The 17,691-nt window shown below is 40.2% G+C and overlaps 2 protein-coding genes across 2 annotated transcripts in view; one reads left to right on the forward strand and one right to left on the reverse strand.

The window, feature by feature from the left end:
- Positions 1-11,806, reverse strand: part of LOC126473229 (bifunctional coenzyme A synthase) — a 138,765-nt gene extending 126,959 nt beyond the window's left edge. The window contains exon 1 of the mRNA XM_050100143.1: positions 10,968-11,806. Within this exon, the coding sequence (XP_049956100.1) occupies positions 10,968-11,607 (640 nt within the window). The 5' untranslated portion in view covers positions 11,608-11,806. The remainder of the gene's footprint in view (positions 1-10,967) is intronic.
- Positions 11,807-11,895: 89 nt separating this feature from the next.
- Positions 11,896-17,691, forward strand: part of LOC126474712 (ankyrin-1-like) — a 221,432-nt gene continuing 215,636 nt past the window's right edge. Inside the window, exon 1 of the mRNA XM_050102189.1 lies at positions 11,896-12,023. The gene's annotated coding sequence lies outside the window, so the exon portion shown is untranslated. The remainder of the gene's footprint in view (positions 12,024-17,691) is intronic.

The raw sequence follows: 17,691 nt of genomic DNA on the forward strand, positions 1-17,691 counted from the left end.
AAATGTATGAGGTCGTCGTCGCAGCGAAAAGCAACACTGCACAGTGCAGCGTGGAAATCGCACCCATGGACGTATCCTCGCCCAAGAGATAGAAAACGAGCTGGACACCATTGCAACGACGAGAAAGCCGGCTAAAGGTCTCAATGCACGACAGATACAGTGCACCATGTAAGGCGCCCTTCCCCAATTGGCTCGCTCTTCGGAACAATTTAGAAAGATGGAGGTCAAACCCGAGAGGGGACCTTCACTTAAGGCCGAAACATTTGAGACTCCTTTTAGTCGCTCTCTTACGACAGGCAGGAATACCGCGGGCCTATTCTAACCCCCAAACCCGCAGGGGGGATGTATGACTGTTAATGGGTGGCTACAGAAAGGACAGTTGGGTGCAAGGTCACCACTCAACAAGTGGCGGTGACTAAAGCGGCAGTGCTCTACTTGCAACTGAGCTAACATTACTTCCTCAGGGTGAGACGGCCGGGAGGAAGTCGACCAGGCTGTTGGGAGAGGTTTGACTTCTCTGAGTTTGTTCCCATGAAGGGAGCACCAATGGTCATGCCAAAGTGACGTGATACACATACAGAGAAAAGTACGAATATCTTGCGAGGGAACAGAGTAACAGGCGGGCCGACCAAGATGGACTGTGGCCTTCGCTGCAGCAACAGCAGCATCATTCCCAGGCACACCAACATGGCCACCAACCCACATGAACATCACTTGGGCTCCCCTTCCAAGAACAAATGGAGGCTGTCCTGGATCCGTTGAACGAGGGGGTGGATTGGATCCGGATCATCCGGACTCTGAAGGGCACTGAGGGAGTCAGAACAGATCACACAGCAAGTGAGCTGGTGCCTCCGGATGTAGTGAACAGCCTGATAGAGGGCAAAAAGTTCTGCGGTAAAAATTGTGCACTGGTCGAGAAGCTGGTATTGAAACCTATCATCGCCGACGATATAAGCACAGCCAACAATGTGGGCGGACCTGGAACCATCAGTGTACAAAAATATGCTATCGGCAAGTTGTGGGCGAAATTCGAGAAATTTGCAGCGATAGGTCAGCTCGGGAGTCGAATTCTTCGAAAACAAGCTGAGGTCAAAATGAACACAAACCTGTGCCTGAAGCCAAGAAGGTGAAGGGCTCTCACCCATTTGGAAAGTGTCAGGAAGTGTGAACTACAGCTGCTGAAGCAGGTGACGAAAGCGGACACCTGGAGGCCGCAGAGAAGAAACATACACCTCGTATTGGCAGTCAAGAGTGTAAAAAAAAAAGGGTCAAAGTTTGGGTGGCCTGGCATGGAAGAAAGCCGACACACATACCTACTGAGTAGGACGTCGCGCCAGTACGACAGCATAGTTCACTGGCTTCTGTGTAGAGACTCTCAACTGGGCTAGTACACAAGGCACCAGTGGCCAGACGGATCCCCAAATGCTGTATTGCATTTAGACAGCGTAAGATAGACGGGCGTGCACAGGAGTAGACAATGCATCCATAATCCAACTGGGAGTGGACTAGAGATCGATATAGACAGAGGACAGCTCCCCAAGAGGTACCACTCAATACACGAAGGACACTGAGGGACCGGGTGCAGCGTGCAGCCAGGTAGGACACGTGGGGAGACCAACTGAGTTTCCTATTGAATGTAAGCTCTACAAACTTCGTTGCATCCATGAACAGGAGAGCATTTTAATCCAGTTGCGAGGACGGTGGAAGAAACGCCTTGTACCTCCAGGTAGCAGAAAGGTGGAAACCATTTGTAATACTCCACGAATAGAGACGGTTCAGACAAGGCTGAAGACAGCATTGCGGGAGACATGTCCGCTGCAATAAATGGCAAAGTCGTCTATGAAAAGAAAGCTGAAAATGCCAGCTGGAAGGCAGTCCAGAATTGGGCTGATGGCTACGGCGAAGAGGACGACACTCAGTACGGAGCCCTGAGGCACCCCGTTCTCCTGTGAAAAGGTGTGGGATAAGGAGGAACCCACACGTACCCATAAAACTCTGGTCTGTTAAAAATTCCCGGATGAATGTGGGAAGATGACCACAAAGGCCCAATGTGTGCATAGTACGTAGAATGCCTGTCCGCCAACAGGTATCATAGGCTTTCTCCAATTCAAAGAATATGGCCACTGTTTGTTGCTTCTGCAGAAAATTATTCATGATGAACTTCGACAGGGTGATGAGATGATCAACCACTGAGCGGTGCTTTAGGAACCCACACTGAGCATTAGTGAGAAGATGCGTGTGACTCCAGCCACCACACTAATCGACCACTGATCACACATTCCATCACCTTACAAATGCTGTCAGTAACGGAAATTGCATGATAGCTGGAAGGAAGAGAGTTATCTTTACCAGGCTTAGGTAGGGGAACAATAGTAGCTTCACGCCAAAGCAAGGGAAATACACTGTCAGTTCAAATACGGTTGTAGGTATCGAGGAGAAAGCATTTTCCTGTAGGAGGAAGATTCTGCAGCATGAGAACGTGGATTGTATCGGGCTCAGGAGCAGAAGACCTGGATGAGGTGAGAGCACGGTCGAGCTCCCCCATAGTAAAGGGAGTATTGTAGCATTCTCAGTTCAAAGAGAGAAAGAGATTGCACAAGCCTCCTCCACCTGTTTCTGAGGAAGGAAGGCAGGATGGTAGCAGGTGGAGCTTGAAATCTCCACAGAGAACCGGGCCAAAGTGTTGGAAACATCAAAAGGGTCGACTAAGATGTTTCCCACCAGAGTCCGACCAGGGATTGGGGAGTGAGTGATAGTCCTGGAAAGCCGGCGCATACGACCCCAAACAAGAGAGGATGGAGCAAAACTGTTGAACGAGCTGGTGAAGGAAACCCAGCATGTTTTCTTACTTTCCTTAATAGTACAATAGCACTGCGCACGTAGTTGCTTGTAGCGGATGCAGTTCGTTAACATAGGATGACGGTGCAAGAGACAATGCGCAAATCGTCGGGCACGAATCACATTGCTGGACTCCACAGTTCACCAAGGGACCGGGACCCGATGGGGAGATGTAGTAGTACGAGGATAGAGGATTCGGCAGCCAAGAAAATAATGTCCATGAGGTGCTTGACCTATCATCACAGCTGGGAAATGGCCGTTCGTCAAAGACTGCCAAGGACGAATATAGCCTCCAGTCAGCAAGAGAGAATTTCCATTGAGCGGGCCGCTGTGGCGGGGTGTGATTGTACAGGCGAGTCACCCAAGGGAAGTGGTCACTCGAGGAAGCATGGGAAAGAGCATACCACTCGAGACGTCGAGCGAGCTGGGCAGAGCAGATCGAGAGATCTAAATGGGAATATGTGTGCATGTAATCAGAGAGAAACGTGACTCCACTGGTGTTGAGGCACACAAGATTAAGACGATTAAGAAGATATGCCAAAAGAAAACCTCTCGGGCAGGCAACAGGCGAGCCCCAAAGAGGCTGATGGGCATTGGTGTCAACGAGGAGCAGAAAGGGTGGGTGAGAACTCCTGGGCTGCAAATTTATAAATCAACTGCCAAATAACTACCTCAAGCCACACTGAAATGTGTGGCAGCCCCAGTATTTAAGAGGCAGAGGTGGAACTGAGACAGTAAATTTTCAACATCTCTGACTCTGCCAATAAGCACAGTGTCACCCCACAAGGGATTATGGGCATTAAAATCTCCCAAGAGTAGGAAAGGTTTAGGGAGTTGATCAATCAGTGCAGCTAATACATTCAGGGGTACTGCACCGTCTGGAGGAAGACATACATTGCAGACAGTTATTTCCTACATCGTCCGTATTCTGACAGCCACAGCTTCCAGAGGGGTTTCAAGGGGCACAGTTTCACTACAGACTGAGTTTAGGACATAAACATGAACTCCACCTGACACACTATTATAGTCACTACGATTCCTTTAATATCCCTTACATCCGCATAGGGCAGGGGTCCACACTGCCAGGGACCAGGTTTCCTGGAGGGCAATGCAGCAAGCAGGTGTAAAGCTTAACAGTTGCTGTAGCTCAGCCAGGCGGCAGAAAAAACCGCCACAATTCCACTGGAGAATGACATTGTGAGACTGTGAAGGCATGGATCATTCAATGAGGCAGTTTATGCCTCAGAGTCACCTGCAGCCACCAAATTTTTGTTGAGGAGTCTATATCCCTTGTGTCTGAGGGTCCGGAGAGATCCAGGTCCTCAGTGGATGCCAGACTTATGCTTCTCTGGCTCAGAAGTGGGGGACTGGTGTCCCCGATGATTGGGAGGAGGGGGGGGGGGGTGGGGGTAGGGTAGGGGGTTTGTTGCTCCTGCAGTAGGTGGTGCCTCCCACCATCAAGGGGACAGGTGTAGTCTCCCAGCCAGTTCCGAGAAGCAACAGGAATTTGAAGAATGGATGGGACGACAACTGTTCTCGTAGCAGCGGCCTATGAGGTTGTCACAGCCACAGGATGTAGATGCTCAAATTTCCTCTTAATCTCGGTGTAGATCAGTCGGTTCAGGGTCTTATATTCCATGATTTTCCTCTCTTTCTGTAAAATCCTGCAGTTTGGCGACCAACTGGAGCACAGTTTGTCGTCAGACTGCAAAAGAAGGTCCCTGTGGAATATAATACTCTGGACAATACTTACGCTCTTATGAGGCATGATGGTAACAGGAACATCCCCCAACTTGCCACATGCGAGTAATGCCCGTGACTGGGCGGAGGATACTGTTTTTATCAAAACTGACCCAGAGCGCATTTTGGACAAGCCCTCCACCTCCCCAAACGTCTCCTCCAAATGTTCCATAAAAAACTGTGGCTTCATGGACATGAAAGATTCCCATCAACTCTCGTACATACGAGGTACCGGGGTGAATAAGCTTCACTGCCATCCTTAGCCTTGTGTTCCTCCCATGGTGTGGCCAGGGAGGGGAACGACTTGGGGTCACATTTCTTAGCATTGAAGTTAGACTTTGCCCGCTTAGAGACTGCTGGCGGCAGACCACCAGAGATGACATACTACGCTTCATGGCATGTCATCCGCCCTGATGCCACCCACTCCGACCAGGGGCCCTCCCCATGGGTGCCACACAGCCGCAGCAAAGGCCACCTGGCAGGATGGCCAATGCTGGGAGTCCCAATGCCCCAGGGTGATGGGCATCTACTCCTTGACATACATGGGGAGTTAATAGCACAGGCTTTAGCAGAGCAATTCCAGTGTTGTCAGGGGGCTACAACCAACAGGGTACATGGCAGACCCACCCCAATGGACTGACTACCGAGCTGGATATGAAGTGCAAAGAAGCCCACGGTCATCGTCAGCACAGAAAGTGACACTGCAAAGTGCATGGTGGAGAATGCACCCAGGAAGGTGTCCTCACCCAAGAGATGGAGATTGAGTGGGATTGCAATGTGACAACAAGGAAGTGGGCTAAAGATCTCAATGCACGATAGACACGATGCACCATGTACGGTGCCCTTCACCAATTGGCTCGCTCTTCGGGAAAATTTTGAAGAATGGAGGTCAAACCCTACAGGGGACCATCACATAAAGGCCGAAACATGTGACTCCTTTTAGTTGCCTTTTATGACAGGCAGGAATACCTCAGGCCTATTCTAACCCCCGGAACTGCAGGGGTCTTCTGTTCATGTATTGTCTTTGGGTTATTTTGATATACAAATGTTTTAATTGCACTGCAAAGTAAATGGTCGATTGGAGAGATCTGGTGAGTGTGGGGCCAGAGACTTTTTCATAATTACTCTGTCTCCAGAGATTTCATTATAAGTCACACAAACTGATGTGCTATACAAGCAGTAATGTTGTCTTGGTGCAAAAATAAATGATTGATCTCATTTTTGTTTCAGCAGGGCAATAAATGGATAAATTATCTGGGAACAATAGATATTGGAAGTGACGGAAGTATCGATAAAGATCGGCCCTCTAATATCCACTTATGTTATGGAAAAACATACACCAATTTCCTCTGCATGCAATGGTAATTCTCTTAAGCTATGTGGATATTCTGATTAATCAAATCAGATATTTGAATGCCTGTCAGCGAAACAATGCCTGATCAGTTAAAAATTTTCGATCTGAAACACCAACTCCATGTCTATATATGAAGGTAGTATCTGTTTCTGAAAGAATGGATACCACTGATGAGCGTGCAGTTTCTCTAGAATGAAATGATAATTAAATTGACACCCTAGCTGCAAACAGGCATTGATATACATCATTGGTGACACGTTGAAAATGTGTGATCCGACCAGGACTCGAACCCGGGATCTCCTGCTTACATGGCAGATGCTCTATCCATCTGAGCCACCGACGGCACAGAGGAGAGTGTGCCTGCAGGGACTTACCCCTTGCACACTCCCCATGAGACCCACATTCCCAACATGTCCACACTACTACATTCCTAGTGCACCTAATAGATGTTTGCCCATCACACTCATACTCGTGGCAGATTAATCTAGCAAGTCCCGTACGAGTTGGGGCACAGCATGTGCGTTTGTACAAGAAGGTCAATGGCCATTAATATAATTAGTTAAAATATGGCTACCCAGCCACTGACCACCCTGTGCGAACACACGCTATGCTCCAAATCGTACAGGACTTGGTAGATTAATCTGCCGCGAGTAATGTGTCATGGGGAAACATCTATTAGGTGCACTATGAATGTAGTAATGTGGACATGTTGGGAATGTGGGTCTCATGGGAGTGTGCCAGGGTAAGTCCCTGCAGGCGCACTATCCTCTGTGCCCTTGGTGGCTCAGATGGATAGAGCGTCTGCCATATAAGCAGGAGATCCCGGGTTCGAGTACTGGTCAGGGCACGCATTTTCAACACGTCCCCAATGATGTATATCAATGCCTGTTTCCAGCTAGGGTGTCGATTTAATCATCATTTAACTCCATGTCTGTTGACAAACTGCTGAAGCCATTCATGATACTCAATTCAATCCACACTGTCAATACATAGTGATCGTTGCACAGCATAATTTCATATGGGTACATCCACAGTTCTTTGGTTACAGCCTTATGTGCTGTCATACAAGAGACTTTAGCTTACTGCCATAATCTCCTCACCGATTTTGTTGGACTCTGAAACATGACATGACATCTGAAATGTGGTCACGCCTCCATTCTCTAAAACTGTAGGCCTACCAGTTCATGGTCCATAACGAATTGAATCTGTTGTCTGGAATTTGCGAATTAAACCATGTACAGTGTCATGATGTGGACACCTTGAAATGTGAATCCAAACTGTTGCCTTACATGCTCCAGAAAGTTTCCTCCTGCACAGAAAACCTCTTCCACTAAAAACTCTCTCTCTGAAGTAATACCATTCTCAGTACACCAAACTTACACAAGAACTAGACAATAACACAACTAACTGCCGCAATGTCCAAGTAACACTACTACCGCTGTCCTACCACTGTATGTCCACTGATGCCACAGAACATTTGCAGGCAAGACTTGAATGTGCTTCCAACCTCACATGCCCTGCGATGAGAGGCATGCGAGGCTCACTGCTGGAGAGAGGCTTTGCACATGCATCATACTAGCTGTTGGGGATTGCATACACCAGGAGTGGTCACAGTGGTGACATGTTGTAGGGTATATACTCCTGATATACGCAATCCATGACTTGTAGTAATTAAGTGGGCTCTACAATATGTGGCCCAAGGAATGAAAGAACTGTTTTGGTTTGTAGTGGACCTAAAGATGGTTAAGTGCTATGCTGAAAGTAGTCGTTTGAAATAAATTTCTTTGATGATAAGGCGGTGATGGTTTGTTTCCTTTATTTACCTGTGTTGGTGGTGGAATTAAAATATTGTGTTGGTGGTGGAATTAAAATATTGTGTTGGTGGTGGAATTAAAATATTATGTCCAAGGGGTTGGTGAAGTGGTTTGGTTCTGCAATAAACTTGCTCCTATTTATGTGTATTATGAAATATGTTAGCAGTGTGCCAAGCTTAGACGGGCAACAACAAACCACCCACGAAGGTGCTAAGCATATTTACATCAATCATGAGACATGGAAGCATGTTACCAGGTTTTGACGGGCAACAAGATACTGCCCAAGAAAATGCTGAGCATATGGAGCATTATTAATCTCACTTGGAACTGTTAATGAGTAAAAGTCTCACTTGGAGCAAATCAACAGTGTAGTAATGTGTTAAAAAGTGTCAATTAAACTAACATTTCACATGATGCCAATGATTAGGTTGAACGGACAAGGTGATGCACAAGACTAGAGAGCAGCTGTGAGAAGTGAGATACTCAACAGTAATGGTGTTCCTAAGAAACTATTTTTGTCAGTACATATTCTGCAAGTACTAGTCTGTAGATATTTCTATTGTGTGGAACAGAATACGGTAATGTAAGCCAATGTGCCTACTGAGAAAACAACTAAATTTCTAACATTTGCTTTACGAGAAGCACAAGAAAACAAATATTGTTAAGGATACATCACAAATCAAATTTGAGCCCTTACATACAATGACGCCTCACCACAGTACTGTGGATCTTTTTTTTGTGTGTATGAACAGGACTATGGATTTAATAATGAATGGCAATACTACAGAATTCATGATAGACTTAGGGGAAGGGCACCAGTTATCCTTAAGTATTTGAACTCCAAAGTAGTTTTTTTTTATTGTCAATGAATCTCCGCTTACACATTTTTAACCAGTTGAAAACAACACACACTTTTTTTCATTTAAATGCACAACTGATGCACCAGAAAAATGTCAGTAACTGACTAGGGCTATGTTATCAAAAATAATAAAAAATATTAACACTGTAATGGAACTGTTTATCATGTAGGCCTATATTAATGGCCTCATACACAGTATTAATAATAAACTTTTGTATATGATGCTCTTATTTATAATGACATGTTATTAGCATAAACCTGCACAAATATCAAGCCATATTTTACTACAATTGCCAACTTGTTTTAATTTTTTGATACGTAAAATTGTGTGCATCACAAAATTCAAAAACATATCTTATAACTTCACTATCAATACGTCACAACTGGGATCAGTCAATTTACATACATAACTGAATGGTTCAAATGGCTCTGAGCACTATGGGACTTAACTGCCGAGGTCATCGGTCCCCTAGAACTTAGAACTACTTAAACCTAACTAACCTAAGGACATCACACACATCCATGCCCAAGGCAGGGTTCGAACCTGCGACCGTAGCGGTCGCGCGGGTCCAGACTGTAGCGCCTAGAACCGCTCGGCCACTCCGGCCGGCTCATACTTAACTGAGTGTAACAATTTATGGAGTGTCAAAAGGAACAACACTTACACTAAGTAACAGGTAAAGCAGGGGGCAGAGTTCAGTTAACTGGAAAAACATTCACTCTACAAAGATTGTCTAAAAAACCATTCATGCAATTCAACCCAAAAAGTTTGTGGGCCCCATACCAAATAGGACTATCAGGAGATATTGAATGTTTATAAGGAACAGCAGAATAAACGGTCACATATTTGTTTGAATCATGGAAGAACTTAAGAGAAATATCGAAAAACATGAGCAGATGCTTAAAGAAAGATGCTCACTATGACACAAAAGTCTATTTAGATAATTAAGAATAAGTATTAGCCCCTTGCACTCTGTAATGCAGAGACAAGGTGCCCCTGCATGCTCTTATTTAAACTGCTGCTGAGGCAAGTTTGGAAGGATAGGAATAGAAGGAAAGATGGAGTGGTGATAAACTACATTTGACAATCCATATAAATTCAGGTGGGAGGGTCAAGTGTACCTTGACACAGATGTTTTTGAAGGTAACACGTGTCACAATTCAAGACCAAGTAAGAAACTAATAATTTTTTGTTTTGTTTAAATTATAATTCCTAGTCCAACATACAGACCCGAGATGATGCCTCAAATACCATTGTGCACATTCAGTTTTTGGGAAAAATTTTAAAAGGCCTGGAATGGTTCCAAATATTTTGTGTATTTTTTTTTTTTAATTTGAAAGATGATCGCTTTATGATGAAAATGATATTCTTGATTTGGAAATGTGTGTCCAAGTTCTCTTGATGTAGCTTTCTGATTCTTTTTTTTTTACATTAACTTTGATCTTAAGCATACCAATCTCATTTCTTTCTTTTTTCTGTTAGTCAGTACCATATGGCAATACATTCCCTCAAAAGGAGACCTATCAGTTTTCAGTTTAACAAGTTTTATAGATAATGTCCATTTTTTACTTCAGTAGCTAATTTCTTTGTTGTAATTATTTATCGCTAACTTCCTTATTGTAGGGTTTTATAGAAAATCTTGAGATCCTCCAGATGAACTCAACAAATGGTCAAGATGACCTATTAAAGAAGCTCATTTCAATATGGCCAGGTCTTTTAAGTATATAGGTCAGGTTGAAAGGTGACAGTATGTATGTGAGTTGGTGTGATGTCACAGTAACAATAAATTTTTATTTATTTTTATTATTAGGCCTATTATTATTATTATTATTTTACAAATATGGATTTCAGTAAGTGGTTTACATCTACAATTTTGTTGTCAAAGACCAGAGCTGACTAGCAATACTGGTAGGTTCACGTTTCAGAGAGACAAACATTTCAGGTGCCAAATGTTGTAAAACAACTCCGTAAGAAAAACCTAGAGCTCACCCCTCTTTAGCATGGTCCAAACATTTCACCAACTGCATCATCTCAACCAGTGAAAGTCTTTAGGATACTTCAGGCAAAAAGATTTTTAACATACAGTAATTTTTCACTATCAGAACAACATAAATTTGTATCTTAGAAGTCATTTCCTGTCTGTTAGCAACTGGGTTATAAATAATTATATTATAAGCCATATAAAGTATTATAGTACTAGAAATTAGTTCAAATTCACACTATGCAGTTAACAATTCTATATCAAAAAGCATAATGGTTCTTTGACAGTGAGTGTTCAGCAACATACACCATGCATTAAGTATGGTGAGAAAAATGACTTTATACAACATACTTAAAAAAAGCATAAATATGATAACTTACACTGCAACATTGGGGTATCCGTCACACCAACTGTGATTCTTTTAGTGCAATGTAGCACAGCCTCGCTAAGAATGATGCGGTGTCCCAGGTGCAGTCGGTCAAAGGTTCCTCCAAGAACAACATTATCATACACCTTTAATGTCTTATTATTCATAATATTATGCTGTGATGTTTTAACGTAGAAATTATCTCTTGGGCTCTCTACCTCTTCGTCTTCTTTATCATTTGTGCTCGCATCGTTTAAAGTAACTATTTCACATGATTGTGTTACATTTGATAAACAGGATTTCACAAATCGATGCACTTCATCATTATTATATGTACGGTCAAAAAAGACAACTTCGATTTTTTTTCTTGTACTTATACTGGACAACAATGGATCTCTGAACGTAGAAAGAAGCACTCTCACATCCAAATTATGGTTTGAAACAGCTGTCTGTGAATATAATTTTATAACTGTTTGACTGTGGTGGGGTGGCGTCAAAAAGGTTTCATTTTTCTGTGAGCTACTTGGAACCAGGTTGCTACGGCTGGGCGTGAACTGCACATAAAGTGTATTCTGCACGTGTTTTTGAATAACTGGTAAAAAACGTCTGATCCTACTTGGATTGCTTACCACAAACAAGCCAGTTTTACCCATTTTCCACGGCACTTAACAGCAACACAAAAGCATTACTGTATACAGTTTAGCACCAAACTACAAAATCGAATAATTCAACTCTGTCGCTAGTGTTCACTTAGCGAGATTGACTACGAAATAAATAAATACTACTCTGCTGCTTTGTCATATTCGTCAGAGAAAATTTTGTATCCACTTTTATTTCTAAGATTAACTATCTCACTTTGTTATCTTTAATCTTTGAATTATTACACAGTACACACATACATCACGCAACATGTACGAGTCATTTGTTTAAGCGGACGATTTAAAACGCGTCCCAATGCTGATACAGAAAAATTGAATTTAATGGCTTTTCAGAAGTATATAGAAGCAAATGTTGACAGCTTATTTAACTACGAAAATTTCGTTGATGTGGGGATGAAGGCTGATTTTCGGTATGTCTACTTTGCGATGTTAGACACATCCTATTTCGTATGTTTCGTTTCGAAAGAAATCACAAACATGTGAATTGATGAAGAACTAGACAGATGGTGGATGAACAATAGACATTTTGAAAATATTATCACTTGATGCCAATTTTCAGTTTTCTGATATTGTGTGTTTGAACAGTAACATAATAAATAATAATAATAACAATAATTTTATTCTCATTAGGCCATTATAGTAAGATATAACGTCAAACACGCAATATAATAGAGCTGATAATGAAAAGAAACAACAGGCTAGTTATTAACATTGTAGTTTTATGTTACAGTTGGTCAATTTCTTTAAATCGTGGAGTGGGTGGGCTGCCAAACAGTCTTTCAGTTTTTGCTTGAACGCTTGTTCTGGTAAATCTTATACAGTTTGTGGACTCTTATTAAATAATTTGTGCTGCATAAGTTAACAACCATTAATTGATTAATACAGTCTATAGTATGGAGAATAAATGCATCTATTGCTTCTTGTGTTGTAACAGTATATGTTTTCTTTGCATTTTGCTGCTGGTAACTTCTTCGTTGTGTAAATTAAAACATAGTATTCGTACAAGTTTATTAGTCGAGATCTTTTGTTCACAAAACAAAGGTTTACAGTGTGCCTTGTATACAGAACCAATAAATATGATACTGTAATAGCAATATTAAAATCTCATGCACAGAACTAGAGCTACCCCATAAAATACTACCATATATTATTATGCTTTGGAAAAATTAAAATTAGGATATCCTGACACATATTTAAGGTACACAATCCATAAGTCATCTATTAAATTAGTCTTGATATCATATCACTAATATACTGTACATGTTGTTCTCAAGACAATTTGTCATCTAAATATACTACAAAAACTTAATGTAACTTGGAGAATCCGATGAAAGCTTATCTTTTAGACTAAAACCATCTGCTGTGTTTTGTTTTCATTCAGCAAGAATACATTTGCTTGATCACTTTTCTTCCTAACACAAGTTTTAAGACTACTAAAATCATCACTAATAAAATCAGACTACGAAAATCATCATCTGTGAAGGAAAATAGTATCTGCATACAGCACTGTACTGTATTTGATAAATGATGGCAGGTCATTAATCATTATCAGGAACAAGAAAGGTCCCAGTACAGATCCCTGTGGAACACCTGCCTTAACTTGTTCTGTACTGGACATTTCTTTGCCAAAACTGACAACTTGCTTACAGTACTGTAGATAAAATTTTAATAGTATAAGGCTGCCATTTCTAATTCCATAGAAGCCCATTTTGTCTTGTAGTTATGTGTGACCTACATGGTGAAGGACTTTGCGTAGCTTGCAAGAAGTGACTTGAGCAAAGATTTTGTCCTCAAAGACTTGAAGTATGTACTTGACTACAGAGTCTGCAACATCAGCCATTGACAAGTTTTTCCTAAAGCCATACTGTGATCCACTAATTATTCCTGGATTTTCAAAGTAATTGTATAACTCTTGGTAAATAATACATTCAAATACTTTAGAGAAAACTGTGACTATGGAAATCGGCCTGTAAATTGAAGCAAGTCTTTATCTCCCTTTTTATATACTGGAAATTCCCTAGAAATTTTAAGCACATTAGGAAAATATCCCTCAGATTTACACAATATATTTAATGGTATATGGTAGAAATGATTACTTTCTGTTGCTTGTTGCAACATATGTGATGTACAATAAATTTTTGAAAGTAACTCTGATGAACTGATACCAGGTTTGATAATACATTTACTACTTCTTCAACTGAATCAAAAACAAAATCATTGATTTTTTTTAGTACATATATTAAATTTTTCTTTCTTATGCTTGTAGTTTTCATGCAGCTTTGCACTTATTGGTGGAATTGTTAATACTGCAGCAACTGTACACTTTTTTTGCTTCCACTATGCCTTTTTTATATACTTATTCCTACATGTCACATAGGCTGATCTGGCATGATCATTATTAAATGTATTGTACAACAACATAACTTGATTTTTCAGATTTGTCAGGTGTTTAGTACAACATGGATTCTCATTGTTTGGAACTGCAATTTTGAAGCCTTTGTCAGTTATTTTTCATTTCTTTATGGGAATGTTGTCATAAAATTGTATAAAAATGCTTTAAAAACCTAGCAAATCTTATTTCTGCTAACAAATCATTACTTAAAGTGTATTGCATGTCACCATAACATGGGCCAAACCACCCTCTGTCAGCAAGAGTTACTTACACAGCCTGATAATTTTTTTATTGGTGACAGGTCTGGCGATGATGACTTTTGGGACGGGCCTAGCTATATTACTCTTATCAAGAGGGGTCATAATTCTATAATTTAAAGATAAGGAATTGTGATCATAAAATGGAAAGACTGTCACATCACATGATTTTTCTGTAGTTTTTTGAAACTGATGAAAATGAAAGAAGGTTGTATGCATAAGAGAGACCAGGAGAGACATGCAAATTATATAATAATGAGACAAAGTTTTAGAAACCAATTTTTAAACTCCAAAACATTTTTAGGAACAGTTGTGCACTCTGCAAGAGAATAGCAAGAGTGTGTTATCTCATCTGGAGACTGACAGATGTAGTCACTGATGAGTATCTAAAGGTGGTATATTTTGGCCTATTTCTATCACACATTTCCTACGGCATATTGTTATGGGGACATTCTTGCTTTGTCAGTGAAATTCTGAAAATTAAAAAAGAAAAAAGTAATCAGAATAATGAGGAAAGTTAAGCCCTGGGAACACTGCTGCCCCCTCTTTATCAAAGACATGATATTAACTGTTTTGAATATATACATCTATACAGCACTGCTTTATGTCAAAAGCAACTTAAATAAGTTCAAGAACAAAGAGAACACACATCCCCACAACACCAGAGGCAAACTGGACTTCGATATACCAAGACACAGACTCACTAAGACTATAAACTCACACAAAATAATGAGTTTAAAACTCTTCAATAAACTTCCAGCATCTGTTCGGTCACTGACCAGTAACATTTTCAAACGTAAGATTTATGACTGGTTACTCAAACACCCATTTTATAAGATATTTTGAAATAATCATTGACATTAGTATATAAGAATATTCCTAAAAGAAGTGGAATTAAATTGTAAAAACTTTAAAGTTATTGTTAATTGTATATTTAATGTTCAGACCTATTCCACTGTAAGTGGTCAATGGTGAATAAACTGAATGCTGACCATGATTTATTGTTTGTGAACTACAGATTAAAACTGAAAAAATTGCAGAAAGATAGTTTTGTAATGGTAACTTATGCTTGAGCTAATGGGGGCTTGCCCTGGTTTATTTGCAGCAAGGGACATGTAAGTATGATCCTCAAAAACAGTGCTTACTAACTTAAATCTTTATTCCAAAGCATGTCCAGTGCATGCTATATCGAAGTTCTGTCTATGACAGACAGTCTGGTGGTAAACAGAACAAATAGGAAACTGAGAGATGGGACATGGATAAGTTGAAAGAACAAGATGTTATTGAGAGTTTCAAGTGTCACATTAGGCTACTGTTGACTGAAACAGGGACAGGAATACAACAGAAGACAAATAGACGAAAGGACGAGTCCCAGTAGAAATCCTCGGATAACATTTGACATAATGTATTTAATTGACAAGTTAAGGAAATATAAAAATGCAGATGATGAAGCAGACAAAATAGAATACAGAAGTGTAAAAAATGAGATTAACTGATATTGCAAAATGGCAAAGTAGGAATAGCTAGAGGGGAACTGTGAAATTGCAAAAACACACATGACTATGAAAGATACTAGATATGGGAAAATTAAGGGATCCTTTGGAGACAAGAAAAGCATCTGTAAGAATGTCAAGAGCTCAGGTGGCAAGCCAGTAGTATATAAGTATTAAAAGGCCGGTTGGTAGGAGCAATGTACAGCAGGCTACTCCATTTTAAGAAACTTATATGGAAAGGGAATAGGCTAAGATGAGATGGGAGTAGTAGTAGTAGTAGCAGCTTTATTCATTTGTAGATCTCTTTTTACAAGGATGTAGGACATTTGAAAATATTTACAAGTTTAGATCAATTTAAAATAAGCTAATTCATATATGCATACATTTACAGACTTCTAGTTAGAGACAATCATTAGATTTACTCCTGGTATACAATACTTTTTTTTACAAATAACTTATCAAATAATGTAATGCCACACTGTTCACTCATATCTCACTATCAGTTACTGCACACACTATACACACATTGTTTCATAACGCTCCACTCACTATAATCACAAACACACACACACACTGGTGATCTCTGGACCATTTTATATATCGCAACTTTCCATTTGCTATCCTGAAAAACTGAGTCGGCATCCCTCTGTAATGAATGAGATGTTGAGCTCAGAAAGAGGAAGCAGTGTTAGTTTTGTGCTATGCATAGCTTGGGGGTAAGTTTTTCCAGAAAAGGAAAAAAAGGAAAAAACATAGTGTGAAGGTGTCATGTGGAATGTTGGATGTTTTATAATAATAATAATAATTATTATTTTTTATTTGTATAACTTTTTTTAATCAAACCCCTACTCTGTTCTATCTAAGTAATCCTTCAATGTATAACAGGTATTATTAGCTGTCTTTTTAAATAACTGTATTTTTGGAATTTCTTTAATCTCTTTTGGTAATTTATTGTATAGTTTTGTTCCTTGGTAGAAAATGCTGTTTTGATTTTTATGTTTATTTTTTTCTGGCAAATGTAAGTTGAGTCTAGCCCATGTTCCATGGTCATGGACACAGCTGTTTTTGCATTAAATATCAATATTTTGGATGTGAAATCCCCATGTGTTTTGAACAGATCTTTTCAAGGAGCTCGACTGCTATTTTTGGTTATTATTCTTATGGATCTTTTCTGGATGTCGACGGGATGTTAAACACTAATATCCTCCTCCTCCTCCTCTTTTCTGGAGTTTGAAAATTGTGTTCATATTTTGTGCATTTGTTCCCCAAAAAAGAATGCCACAGATAAGTATTGAGTGTACATATGAATAGTATGTAACTAAAACACACTGCATGTTACACAATGTTGACAGGATTGTAAGGGGATATCACACTGATTATATTCTTTTTGCAAGTACCTTTGTGTGTTCACACCACTTCAACTGAGAATCAATATTCATTCCTAGAAATTTTGTATTTGTTACACAGTCTATAGAGGTGCCATTTAAATTTAATCTAACATTGTCATTTTCCCTCTTCAAACTGAAATTCATGTCATTAGTTTTATTTATGTTCAATGTCACTTTATTACTTGTTGATCAATCGTAAACTTCCTTGAGAGTTTCATTTGCTTTCTCTGCAAGTAGTTATCTTGTTTTCTCAGTGATTATAATATTGCTGACATCAGCAAAGAGAATTTTTTCACCATGAGTAACACTACTGGGAAAGTCATTGAGGTATACAAGGTGTTACAAAAAGGTACGGCCAAACTTTCAGGAAACATTCCTCACACACAAATAAAGAAAAGATGTTATATGGACATGTGTCCGGAAATGCTTAATTTCCATGTTAGAGCTCATTTTAGTTTCTTCCACCTACGCTCAATGGAGCATGTTATCATGATTTCATACGGGATACTCTACCTGTGCTGCTAGAACATGTGCCTTTACAAGTACGA

Source organism: Schistocerca serialis, chromosome 4, assembly GCF_023864345.2.
Source record: "Schistocerca serialis cubense isolate TAMUIC-IGC-003099 chromosome 4, iqSchSeri2.2, whole genome shotgun sequence".
Taxonomy (NCBI): Eukaryota; Metazoa; Arthropoda; class Insecta; order Orthoptera; family Acrididae; genus Schistocerca; species Schistocerca serialis.